Genomic DNA, 13,614 nt, shown 5'->3' with positions numbered 1-13,614 from the left:
GAGACTTGGAAAGGTTTTTTACCGGGATATGATCTTTTATAAGTAAAAAAAAAAAAATTAAAAGTTTATTATTAGAAATAAAAATACATAATCAAAATAATTTCACTCTTTCAACTCATTAATAGTAATGTAAACGAATTCCATGCATTTTCATGAAAAACTGGCGCTCTAAATGTGTCAGGACATTTTAGAGTTTCTCGGCAGTAGAATATGTTCTTAACAAATTACAGTGGGCAAACACGATGGAAATAGCGAAAATCAGTAGTATTCTCGGAATCCTTTTATGATGTATTTTATAATTAATGTAATAGTTTGTAAACGTGGTAAATTTTGCGGGCTTATTTAATAATTTTATTTAAAGAATTTTGAAAAGCCTTATATGAAAGAAAAAAAATCGTAATTTACATTTTAGCCCCTATTAACCAGTTTTTTACTTTCTTGTATACGTAGTATAAAGAAAATATAGTAATCGTCAAAAAATTCGAACTCTTGAGATTTTGATGAATCTGCACTCTTTAGACCTCCCTAAACATATTTTTGGGAAAATATCCTCCTGTCTGTGACTAAGATAACTTAAAAACGCTTTGAGCTAGACAGTTGAAATTTGGCATATGGTATTTACACCAAATTTGTAGATTTCTATCAAATTTTGAATGAGATCTATTCAGATTAAGTCCATCCAAACATAAATTAACACGATATTTACAAAACGAAGAGAGCTAGATAGATAAAATTCGGTACGCAGATTTAAAGTATATTTCGTGGGCACCTATCAAATTTTGAATCAAATCCAACAAAGAGTTGACTGTTTGTATTTTCAGAAATATATAAAAGAGAATTCAAAAACGAAATGACTTAATTATCAAATTTTGTTTAGGATTTTGTGACTACAAATGCGGTTTTGTGTCAAATTTTTGTTTTAATAGGTTGAGAAAAACGTATCTAAAACACCAATTCGGTTTTTGAATACTATTGACGTTATGCGAAGGATGAATCGCCAAATAACTCGCCAAGAATGGCACGATAGATTCAGTAAAAATGCCAAATCCACGCCAATGCCGTATAAGGCGTTCTCTAGCCTTATAAGTTTATTAGAGTGTATGCAAGAAAGTTTTGGGAGACCGTTCCTGCTGTTTGATAATCGGAGATGATTACGATCCCAGTCAATTTGGATAATCAAGTTTAATACTATGTTTTAAGTTTTATAAGATATGCGAAAGGTATTGATTCAACGAGAAGTCCACCTAATTGGAAATGAGATATGAGTCGACGAATTAAGGAAGTTGCAAAATGAACTTCATTAAAAACGCACAGATGGCGCCAAATTAAAGCTGACTATTAAAAATGGGTTACGTGGTGAACCTGCTTCCACCATTGTATCAACACCTGATAGATTCCCAAGTCAAATCCACTTCTGGTCGAGTCTATTAGCAACCATTTTCATCTACAACGCACTCATCCTCCCCTCCTACATTTCATGTGCTCAATCATACATTCACCCTTTCCTTCTTTTTTTTTTCCGGAACCCTCCACAACACAACCACGCTGGCGGGAATTATGACTGACTCGTGCGCTTTTCGGAAAACCAATCTGAAATTTACAAGAATTTTTTTTCCTCCCAACCCTCCCCATTCACTACTACGTACATAATGAGGGTCATCCCCCCCCCTCTCGAATCCACCCACCCCCATGGAATATATTCCAGTAAATCTCAATTTCTTCTGTTTTGCGAGAGGAAGGCCTCTTCTGCTTTCTGTTCTATTCAGCGTCAAAATTTTACGAGAGTGCCATTTTGTTAATGCGATCGTTAAAAGTCCGTAAGAAGTGCGTGGGTGCACGAGAGGAGGGGAGGACATTGCGTGAGGCTCTCCCCTCCACCCCCGCGCTGAGTAGTGGAGTCACTGCATCTGACAGGGGTGGAACGGTGAATTAATCTCGTGGGTAAATAAATAAAGAGAATTCCCCCTGGATTTTCAGAGCGAGCTGATCTTGTCAAATTGTTTAATATTTATAAGTGCCCCCCTTATTGTTCTAGCTGTAGCTGCTTGCTTTACAAATGATTGCATTGAGAGCATTAATGCGTCTCGATATTTTTTTAAAGCTGCAATGAATAAATATGTTTGATATTGAATGAGTTGCGACAATTTTGCTTTTGTATGATCTTTCATTTTCTTGAAAGACCAATTAAAATGAAAGAACAAATCTTGATTGCAAAAGTCTCTAAATGCAATTGTTTACATAAACTTCTTAAAAATTAAAACTGTTTTATTGAAGAATGAACATTAATAGAGGATGAGTTCTTGATATCTCGTCATATCTCTCATATAAGATGCTCATATTTGTATCCAGTTTCGCACGTCTTGTGGCATATTTGCAATGAGGCGTATCTGTCTTAGTGTTGGATTCAAATGAAAGTTTGAAAAATGTAAATGTCGTACTTGGAATTCAGCATGGCAGTCTTCTCGACGTGCTTAAGTTAAATGTTTGGAAAATGTACTTGCCTTTTAAAAAATAACCTAATCACCCACAGTCAACTACTATTGGACTATTCCCAAATTTTTACTGCATATCTTGTACACTCTCTTCAAAAAAAAATAAATAAATAAATAAACATTAACTAGTTAACTATTTTGACTTCTTCGGAAAATACGTACCTAAATTGTTATAATCATATATATATATAAATATAATAATTGTCATTGTATAAACTCATCATAGCGCAAAATGTTGTACTTTTTCCATGACGAGTATTCTCGTCAAATACAGTTAACCGGTTATGACTAGCTGTTTATCAGTCTTATCAAGAATGGCATAAAATATGGGATCTTTCTTAGAAATGATAGGTTTTGAATATTTTGTGTAACAAAGATATTTTAACTATAAAATAAATGAAAAAGATATTCTAATATATATACACCGAAGCATAAGAACATGATAATGCATCATGCTCGTTTTGTCTATTGTTTGCCAACGGATTCTAAAACCCTCCGCGTTTTTTTTACGCATGCTTTAGGATGGGTTTAATGCGTCAAAATAGGGGTGAGAGGAAAGGAGGAGATGTTTACATTTAACAATAAAGTCAATTCCGGAAACGTGCACATCTATCCGCGTGTCACCCCTTAATGAGATAGAATTGTCGAAAAGTAGTCGTCTCAGAATATTGAAACGAACAGTATCTTTATTTAATTTTTTTTTTTTTTTAATCTTGTTGAAAAGATAACGTTCACAAAAAAACTGCGCATTTAAAATCCTTTAAACTCTACATTCAATAGCTAAACCAATAAAAAATATTAATATAAAATATATGGGAAAATGTTCTTAAAATGAGAGGAAAATGCAAAAATGAAATTGGTACCAATAAAAATCTAATTTTTTTAAAATTGTATAAAAATGACTTTTATTCAAGTTCTTTGGAGTTAATGAAGATAAGCATTAAAATTTTTTAATTAAAAATCTGATTAATTTTTAAAAATTCTTTTTAAATTTTATAATTTTAAATTCAGCATCCTACCTTATAGATCATTTTGCACGATTTTTAATTATGCATGTCACATGGCGCAATAATATGATTATATTAAAATCACTTTTGAAAATTAAGAACGCCAAAACTTAATATGAAGGTATTTTTATTACAATTTATGTACATTTAACTTTAAAATAAGTAATCATATCACACCAGTTTTCTCTGTCAAATTATACGCTCTTATAAACACTGAAATTTATTTTATTTCAAATTTAATTAAGAAGTCAGTGTTTGATGTATTTTTGATAAAAGCAATAAATGTGCAAATTGAATGATAATTTATTTTTTTTTTTTATCTGACTGTCTTTTGTTGTAAGAAAAATCGCTTTGTCTGATACTATAATTTAAAAACAAGTTTCTTCGTTTAGTATTGCATCATTTAATGCCCTATCTTAATGTAAAATGAAATACCTGCCACAAATGATCTAATTACAAAGCTAATATTAAGTGTTGGAAGCAAACGACTGATGAACTTTCTTATCCATTATCTCAGTCAGGTATTTAAATTTGCTTTACCAATTCTTGTTCAATGTCGGGTTCTTATCGTGGTGAAAAAGTTAAAACATTTTTTACCAGTGCCACTGTCTGCTTTTAAAGCGAGGTTATAAATTTCAAATATGTGTATTCAAATAGATGGATATCTGGAATATTTAAAATTGTGCATTAGTAAATCCTTTTTTAGGTTGGATTAATCTTTCAAAAGTTTTGCCAAAATTTGGTTCATAGTAATAAGATTATTCAGATTTTGATCATTTTATAATGTTTAAATTGATTGAATGATGTTATTGTTTATAAACCAAGTATGATAATGTTATTGTAACTGTCCAGATAAATTTAATTTTAACGAGTCGCCTCTGGCGTTTTGCAAATTCGCAAATATTGGTTATATTAATTTTCAAATAAGCATCTTGTGCATAATTTGACGTTCATAAATTTCTCAACAAGGTATTTTTAAACATCAAATTGTAATCGATAGTGAAACCATGTTTTAATGGCTTTACATCTGTTCTGTACGTGCTTTGGTAATGGACTTTTAATTCCTTGACGTTTCAATATTATTAGAAACAACTGTTGAGTTGCCTGATTTTTAATTAAACGCTACCTTTCGCAATATTGTAAGTTCACATTGATCTTATTAAAAATATTTTTGTTTAATTTTAAAACACTATAAAAATCATTTTTGTGTTAATAAATTTCGAAAGTTATTGCAGAGAAAGCGCTGAAAATTCGCTTAATTTTTAATTAATTAAAATTTTAAAAATTCATTGTGTTGCATATTCCGACTTTATAAATCTAATTTGGTGTGATAATTAGATGATATTGATGACTGATTTCAAATATTTGTCTGATAGAGTGCCAACAAGCATCATAATTGATATAATTCTCTTCAATTTGTAGAGATCTCATTGCGGAAAAACTTATCTGAAGCAATTTCTGGGATAGAATTCGAGTTATTGATTAATTTGATTCAGTGCAATTGTGTACTAAGGGCAAATTGGTTATTATTATTATTTTTTTAAAAGATCAATCTTCAGTAAACATAGCGAAGTATCGTCGAATAATGGTTCTTGCGCCAATAAACCTCACAAACTTCAATGAACATTAAAAAATATATATTTATACTTCTTGAGACTCGCAATACTAGTTCATATATTCCCCAAACGAATTATTCGTCAGATTAGCTGCTTCTAAATTCTACATTAAAAAAAAATCCTCCTGGACTTGGCCCATGTTAAATTGTAGATTTTCTTAATTCTTTCAGACCCTTCTAGTGATTTTCGAAGACCTGCTTACTCGATTCCTTGTTTCCTTAATAGGCAGAGTTGGTTCGTGTTAAGTTTTGGTTGCCTTTTTATGAGGTGAAAATTTATTGAGTGAGGTGTCAGGTAAAAATGACAAGGGTTTGCATATTCATCCAGAGTGTCTCTGTTGGAGATAAAGTATGGTAATCTCTTTTCCAGATGTTTTCCTGGTGTGAAGGCGGATATATTGACAATCATATAAGACTGGTGGTTGTTGATGACTAGATGTATGTGAGTTTTGGTGAATTTTCCGGTTATTCCGAGAACCGGTAACTGGTGGATGAATTCCTCAAATTGATTCGGGTAGAGACTGTGACCAGACGATCCGAACGACTGTGAATATATATATCCCATAAGCAGGCGCTCATTTGTGCAATATTCCCATATTTGAGTATGCAATTAATATTCCGGTATATGGAGTATGATAAGTCAGTTCAATAGTTGACACCTCTGGATATGCTACAGGATTTCATCTTCCATTAGCCCATCTTAGCTTGGAAACATGAGGTTAATCTTGTAAATCTGTCAGCAAATCAGTTCTGAGTCGATGGAGGTGGCCCTCTCTTGTCTTTTATGGATATTTACTTATTAATCAGAGGTTTGTTGAAAAAAGATATTTTGGCTAAACTTCGTAACATTTTTGAGACTACTGTTTCAACTTATAGATCCGTGGGTTTGATTGCGATTATATCGAAGGTCAGTCATGTACAGGTGTAGCTTTAAATTGAACATATATATATCTTAATTTCATTGTCATAGCGATCGAGGAACACAGATGAATACCACCAGCACCCATCTTAAGGAGCGGTATGGGAAAAATATTTCAGCATTTGTGGCACTTTTTAAAGTAAAAATATTATGAAAGAATGAAAAAAGTAATGTCATGTCTCCTGTGCTACTTGCAATTACTTAAATCACTAACGACGACAGGGAACAGAAAATTCATTTTATATCCGGGCATTAGTTATCCTCGCTATATCGTTTAACTTTCTTAAGATTTATAGTAGTTGAAAAATACGTTTCAGTTGTTGTAACAATTTTGAAAAAGTTGCATATAAATGATGCTCTGTTTAATTTTTAATTAACGGGACATCTGTGCATATACACTAAATGTAAACTTTCGAGATTTTATAAAACTGAAATTGGTAGGCTTTATCTCATTTGATGGAATAAAATAATCATATAACTTATTTTTCGTCGCTACCTTTCCCCTCCCCCAGTTCCAAGTACCCTTTTCCTATCTTTTGCTTAAGCAGGCCACTTTTAAGAATAATAAAATAAAATGGAGGAAAAAAAACCCTTCCAACACTCACCTGTACTGAAATAAAATAAAAAATAAATATATATTACTAAGTTAATGTTTCTCGAGCCTTTGCTGCTGCAGTTTCAAAATCGTGACGTCCTCTCATTTGATTGAACATTCTTGAGGGAATTCCAAGAAAAGGAGGGGGGTCTCAGATTCTTCGGTGAGTGGGTTTCTGTAAAGAATAAAAAGACGGGCGGGGAGAAGAGGGGGGAAGAAGCACCCACCCTCCTTAATTACGCGGGTGCGTGATGGGAACAATCGAATGGAATTTCGCGGCTTCCCCCGAAATAAAGGAATCCGGAGATTATGAATTACATCCTCGACCTCTTAATAAATGCCACCCCCGCTAGATGTCGCCTCGAGTGTTGTTAGGGTTTCGCTTTTACGCTTGTTGATTTTTGGAACGGATCATCACCCGGCATTATTTGCTGGGCTTTTCATTCTTTAGAATGAGCGCGCGTGAGAGCGATGGATGGATGGATGCTCGATCATTTTCTTGGCTTGAGTTTTGTAATCGAATTAGTGTTGGGTTGCCTCAAAAGTGGAAAAGAGAGATGAAATATTTATGAATGAGGAGTTAAAGAGATCGCTTGATCATTTTAGATGATTCCGCGTGTAGAAATGAATTTGTTCTAACGCATTTCCGTTTTGCTCTAAGTCAGATAAAAGATTAGTTGAAAATTAGGAAACGATATTTTTTTTCTCTTCCCTAAGACTAAAGAATCTTAACACACTAATTGTTAATTAATATGACAGCCTTTCCGTGCAGCCTGCAATGTCCGATTTCTTTGATACCCTGACAACAATATATTTATATAAAATTCCGATAAAACTTCATACGTTTGGGTGCATTCATTTTATTCTAATCTAAGATTTTAAAAAATTATATTCTTTTAGTAAATATTAATGTGTATTGTTAGTCAACATAGAATGAAAATTTTATCAATGAATTAACGAAAAGTAACATGTCAATCACCGGTGATTATTATCATACGGTATTTTACGATATTTTACTTATCGCCTTTAACACCAGCTGTTCGACCACTATACTAATAACATAAACTTAATCATGTCAACCAGCTTTGATACCCTACATTATATCAATCAAGGAACATACAGAGTGAATATATCACATTCTAATTTGTTGACTATGCATGTGAAGTGGCGAATATTGCCCAATTGTTGAGGTTGAATCCGAGCCAAGGTTTTATTTTGCGATATCTCTCAAAAACTGAAGTGCGATCATTGATCTAGGACTCGTAAGCTTTCATGAGAAATAAAAAAAACAGTAGAGTGGCCGAGGCTTGGGAAATGTAGGGTATATCCCCGCCCCATATGGAATGTTTAATGAAGCAGTATTTTTTTTTTCTTGGTAACTTTCCAAAATGACTGTTGTTGCGGGATTGGCGACCACTTATAACCTATTTGTCATGAGCTTTTATGTGAAATAAAAATTGGTGAAATTACGTCAGCAATTTGAGTGAGACTTTGGGGAAGGGGGGGATTTGAGATGTGATTTAGTCACATATTGAACATAGGTCAGTTATTACGTACACAAACAAAACTGGAACTTTTCTCCTGCATTATGTTCAGAAGTTTTTTTCCCTATCTTTTTCAAAATATCATGTTGATTTGTAATCGGCGCAATTGTTTTGAGTAATTGTGTCATAAAACCAGAATTGGATTTATTTGTCCCCCCCCCTTTAAGTCTAGAAAGGGCACATTATCTCTAATGTGCCTAAGATAATGTGAATTGGGGAGAAAGAGATGCTATTCCCTGAAACTATTCCATTTTTCACTCTAAATAGTTTCTTCTAGTTATATTTCATTTTATAAACAACCTTAAAGAGTTATATTAAATTGCCGTATAAAGGACTTAATTTATTTTGTAATGCAAAAAGCTACAACAATGCTGCACTGCATTTATAACTCCGTCGCTGGAAAATACACTTTACAGGCATGCTTGACTTTGATATTAGCTTAAACCAATACTCTTTTCTTCAGCCTTGAGTGCAAAATGAAACCTTGTGAAAACCTCAAAAATTAAGCTGAAGTACATTTTAAGTCTGCGTGCAGAACAAGCTTAGAATTGAAGTGAATTGGAAAAGTGTTTGTCTGATTTTAAGATTACAAAAAAAGGTTGTCGAACAAAAGAAATCGACTCAAACAGTTCTAAATCATGATGGTTTAGAGGAGAGGGAAGCATTTGGTGGCTGCATATTTTCTGTTAATGTGGGCAACGAATGTTTGATAATAGAGGATCCATTTAGAACAGAAGTTAGAAGTTTTTTTTTTGCTCGTAGACAGCTTCTGGATGTAATTTTCAGGTCATTATGTCTATTATTTCTCAAATACATTGATCATAATACATTGATTCATGAATTTGAATTTTCTTTCTGTGCTTTCTGCTGCAAATTTTGTTTTTGGGCTGCGTATTTCAAAATGGAGCGAAAGTGCTTGTTGATATAACTGGACTTTTGTCACGACACTCATGTCCTGTGACACTAACATAACATGTAATCACCATATGCCTCATATGTTGTTCGCATCGTATGAGAAAAACCACAAATTTGTTGTGTGCAAATCTTGCTGTTTATGCTGTAATATTTTCGTAAGTTACCATTAAAAAATGCCTTTTAATTTTTTTTCAAAAAAAAGCACGTTTTGAGGTGCACATTTCCACCTCAAAGGTATACATCTGAGTCAAATTTAATAGCCTATAGATCGAATAGTCTGGCCTATTGAGCACCGACACATAGACACGCGCGTTCATCTTTATTATTTATTCGTAGATTACCAAATCCCTTAGTATGAAACAAAATTAATAGAATTCAAAATGCAAATACAAATTTTTAAGATAATTTCAAGAAATATCGCAGTCTTAATAGACGACTAACTGCCAGAGACAGATTACATTTATGACTGTTCTTTTGTTAATATATTCTATCTAATTTCTTTACAGATTCTTGAGATTACTCTATTGATTGCCGACTACATGAACGCCCTGAGCAAGAGTGGCAACATGTCCTCATCCCTTGCTCGTCTCGAAAAGATTCGGACGTCATCCAAGTTCCGTTCCTCCGCCACTCCTGACGCTTTCCCCCGCGGGACCCATGACGGAGCTGCCCCTTACGACCCCAACAAGGCCATGTCCACCTCCACGGAACTGGACAACCGCCGCGGAGCCTTCTGCAAGAAGCGAGCTGGCAGCGATTGCACATGATGATACCTTTTTATGCGTGTGAGTGCTATGCACACCCTTTTTAACATGGGAACGTTGAAAGACTCTCCAAATATTTATGCTGATTTCTGTGCTTTTTATTTCCGTTGTGTGTGCATTTAAGTATTTTTTTATAAACGAACAGGCTGTGTGTGAACCGTCAGCTGTACACATCGTGTTTCTTGTGCAATAATGTAATGATGAAGTTTATATATTGAAGGAATCTTGTCGATGTCTTTTCCGAATAATAACAAATTTGAAACTGTGCGTATTTGCAAAATAAGTGAGCCATTCATTTTCTGTTGTGCCATACTATTCATGCGCACGATCATGTATGAAATAGTCGGAATTATTGTATCGCATTTTATTTTCATTAATATTTGTATTTTGTTGCCATTTTTATTCTATTTGACAAGTTCTACATTGCTTAACTTTTGAGAAACAATGACGGTTAAATATCAAGAGAGCATACATATATTAACTTATTAAAATAAGAACTTATGTATTCATAATTATGTTTTAATTTCTTTTTCGAGCAGCTAATATATGGCAGCTAATTATTGTTTTAAAACTAAATATCTTATGAGTTGTGACTCATGTATAGTTTTATGGTTTATACATTTTTTATCTTTAAAAATGAATTAGAATTTTAAACCAGCCTATACAGGCAGCTATGAGATGCATGCAGATGTCATATTTACTTGAAATATAATTTATAAATATACGTTTTAGTTATTATGTAGAAGTGTTGCTCTTACTGATGCTGTCTTGTATCTTATTTCGTTGTTGCACTCATGCCATTACTTTTTTCAAGAACATCGTATCATAATGTTTTTACGAATGCTGGAATAGCATACCAAAGCACATAAATCTGTTGGATTGGACAAAGACTGATGTGTTCGCTTTATTTATTTCCTATATTTTTCTTTTCACTATTTTTATTTAATTCATCTTACAAAAAATGACTTAAAACTTTTGTTATTTTTGCTATTATAAAACGATACTGTTTTTTTTACATCTGATTTGTTTGTTGTTGTATGGCTGAAACAACCAAAGACTGAAATACATTTTCATTGCATGATTCCCTAATTTTTAATAGCTGAAAGGAAGGAAGAATTGTAGTTTTATATGTTATGCATTAAAATTTCATATGGTATGTGAACTTTTTTTTAAAAAAAGTCTTAGTCTGGTGAATAAAACATTTCTTCAGTCTGATTAGCAGGAATTACAAAATGGTACAAATATAATGAGTTCAAACTTTCCATTATGGATTTGAGTGTTGAAAGAATAATTTTAAAAATTCAGAGTATTACTAAAATTAGCATGAGACTGTTCCTGTCGTAGTATAATTCTTCATAGAAATTTCGTCAAATTTACATATTTACACTTCCAATAAATATGTTTTACAATTTTATTCCAAACTTTTTCTAAACATAATTTTTTTTTCCACAACTGCTATGCACTTTTTAATTTTTTGATTAAAAATATTTAAATCTGAATAAATAAGAAAGAATAGAAAAAAAAAGAAATTCAAAATTTATGATTTAAAAAAATCAATTTTGAACAATTTTTTTTAATTAAAATTACTTCATTGTAATTAAATTTCTTCAAGTCAAAAATGTAGTAAGTAAATAATAGTATTATTAATTACTGAATTGTTCAAAATAACTTAATTAAGATGAAAAACTTAGTGATCCAAATGATAAGCCAATTTATCAGGTATGCAAAACACATGGCTACTTATTAGATATCGAAATTTCATAACCCCCCCCCCTCGCTTTTATATTCATGGTAACTTAGTTTTGCATTTTCAATTAGGACTGCTTAAAATTATTAAAATTAAATGGGGCTTTAATTTTAGAAATTCTTTTGATAGCATTCTTTGCTTACTTTTTTAAGTTTCATATTATATTGTTTTAATTTTTTTTATCTTTCAAAATTTTTATTAAGTAGTTAAAATTATTTAAATTGTATTATTAATAAATTTTGTTTTTATTATTACTATTATTTTGAATACAATTTATTTTGAAATTTAAACCTTGAATTCCATGTATAATTTTGAATTTCATACTGAATTATATGACATGAAAGTGTCCCTCAAACAAATGTTTTGTTATTTCGAACTGTCTGAAATTTGCTACCTACAACAATCTATAGAAATTTAATTAAATCAATAAAAAAAATAGCTTGGCAACATTTGCATTGCCTAAAAAACACCTACAAGGCTTAATCTTGCCTTGTTTATGTATAATGTAGGATTAATGATCAAATTTTATACATTCAAGTACTTTCAGCAATTATGCCTGCTATTCTTTATATACTATTGTTATTTATTTCAACTATAATTATTTGTTATTAATTAAAATCGAGACCAAAATCATAGTCTTACTTTCAAAAAAATCTACAAAAACATTTTGATATCATAAGATGTATGAAGGCTTTCAATATACTCCTGCAAATGCATTTTTATAGAATGATTTTTTTTTCTTTCAATCTGCAAAACAGGAGTTGGACATTAATGTGGTTAGAGTCCTTCAAGCAATTATTATTACTAACTCATTCATTGCTTACATTAAGAAATTAGTATCTTAAAGATAAAAATATACAAAAAAAAGAAAAATGTGAATTGACATTCAAATGCTGGTGTGTGTTTTTTAAGGTCTCCAAACTTTGAGGTGGAAATTTCTATATGAATTTTTCCTCGTGAGTTTTTGTATAAACTGTCTAAACAGTTCATTATCAGCTGCTAGCAACCAGCTGCCCTGTCTTACAAAAAAATAGTCTTTGAACTACTTTGAAGAGAATAAAATAAAGACTGAAAATGGTGCGATCTTATTCCGTTGCAACTAGTTCGTAGTGTTTTTCTTTAAAAACAATTTTCTTCGTGTAACTGTCGTATCTTTAAGTTCATGTAGTGTTGTAAGAACTGTATTCAAATTCAGGTTGAATTGTGTTTCACAATTTTTCTAATCTTGCTGCTGTGAACTATATTTAGTGTAATTTTCTGTTGATTTTTTATGTAAAAATAAAAGTGTTTTTTAGAAAAAAAGTGTTTGATTTCTTTAAACTGTTTATTCATGTAAACTTAGTTTTTAAATTGTGTTATCGAAACAAATTATAAGTTTTATCTTTCAAAATTCACCCGCTCGAAAATTTCATTTTGCCGGTAGATATTTCTGTACAAAATTGTACAAAGATATTTCTGAAAAATTGTACAAAAAAATAAGAAATAAAAGTAACTGTACGTTACCGATCTATTGGTAAGTCAACCATCTAACTCTCCGACCCACCACGAAGGCACACGGATTTAAACCATAAAAATTGAATGACCGGACCGCCGCAACAGCAACATTGGCGGGAACTGTGGTTGAGTCCTAAGGGCCGTCACCGGCCACGGTACAACCCTCCCCGAAGGAAGTACGTCCCGTCATCGATGGGAGAAGTCAGATCCCCAACCTATTAGTGTACCCTCCAGGGTGGCGAGATACAACCACCATGCCGGAAGCATCTCATCCTCATTTCGAGGTGTCCCCGGGGGGTCCGATCTATTGGTAAACCAGTGATAAAAAAGAGAATATCTTTATTAGAAAATGTTGTTGTTTTTTTGGGGGGGAGGGGGCTCTTTTTCTGATTTCTTTCTTTTTCAAAAACTCATAAAATTTGTTATTTAGAAATGTTTAAGAATCAAAGCTTCATTCATCGTCTTATATTTAATAACAGGAGAAATCGCAAAACCTGCTGAAGAAGCTGAGCGTTTCTGGTC

General features: G+C 32.2%; 1 protein-coding gene across 2 annotated transcripts in view; it reads left to right on the top strand.

The window, feature by feature from the left end:
- Positions 1 to 12,900, top strand: part of LOC129968569 (uncharacterized protein CG43867-like) — a 118,884-nt gene extending 105,984 nt beyond the window's left edge. For both annotated transcript variants that reach the window (XM_056082589.1, XM_056082588.1), the window contains exon 32: positions 9,594 to 12,900. In XM_056082589.1, coding sequence (XP_055938564.1) covers positions 9,594 to 9,854 — 261 coding nt within the window. In that variant the 3' untranslated portion in view covers positions 9,855 to 12,900. The remainder of the gene's footprint in view (positions 1 to 9,593) is intronic.
- Positions 12,901 to 13,614: the final 714 nt, after the last annotated feature.

This window comes from Argiope bruennichi, chromosome 5 (assembly GCF_947563725.1).
Source record: "Argiope bruennichi chromosome 5, qqArgBrue1.1, whole genome shotgun sequence".
Lineage (NCBI taxonomy): Eukaryota > Metazoa > Arthropoda > Arachnida > Araneae > Araneidae > Argiope > Argiope bruennichi.
This window is presented reverse-complemented; position numbering and strand designations above follow the sequence as displayed.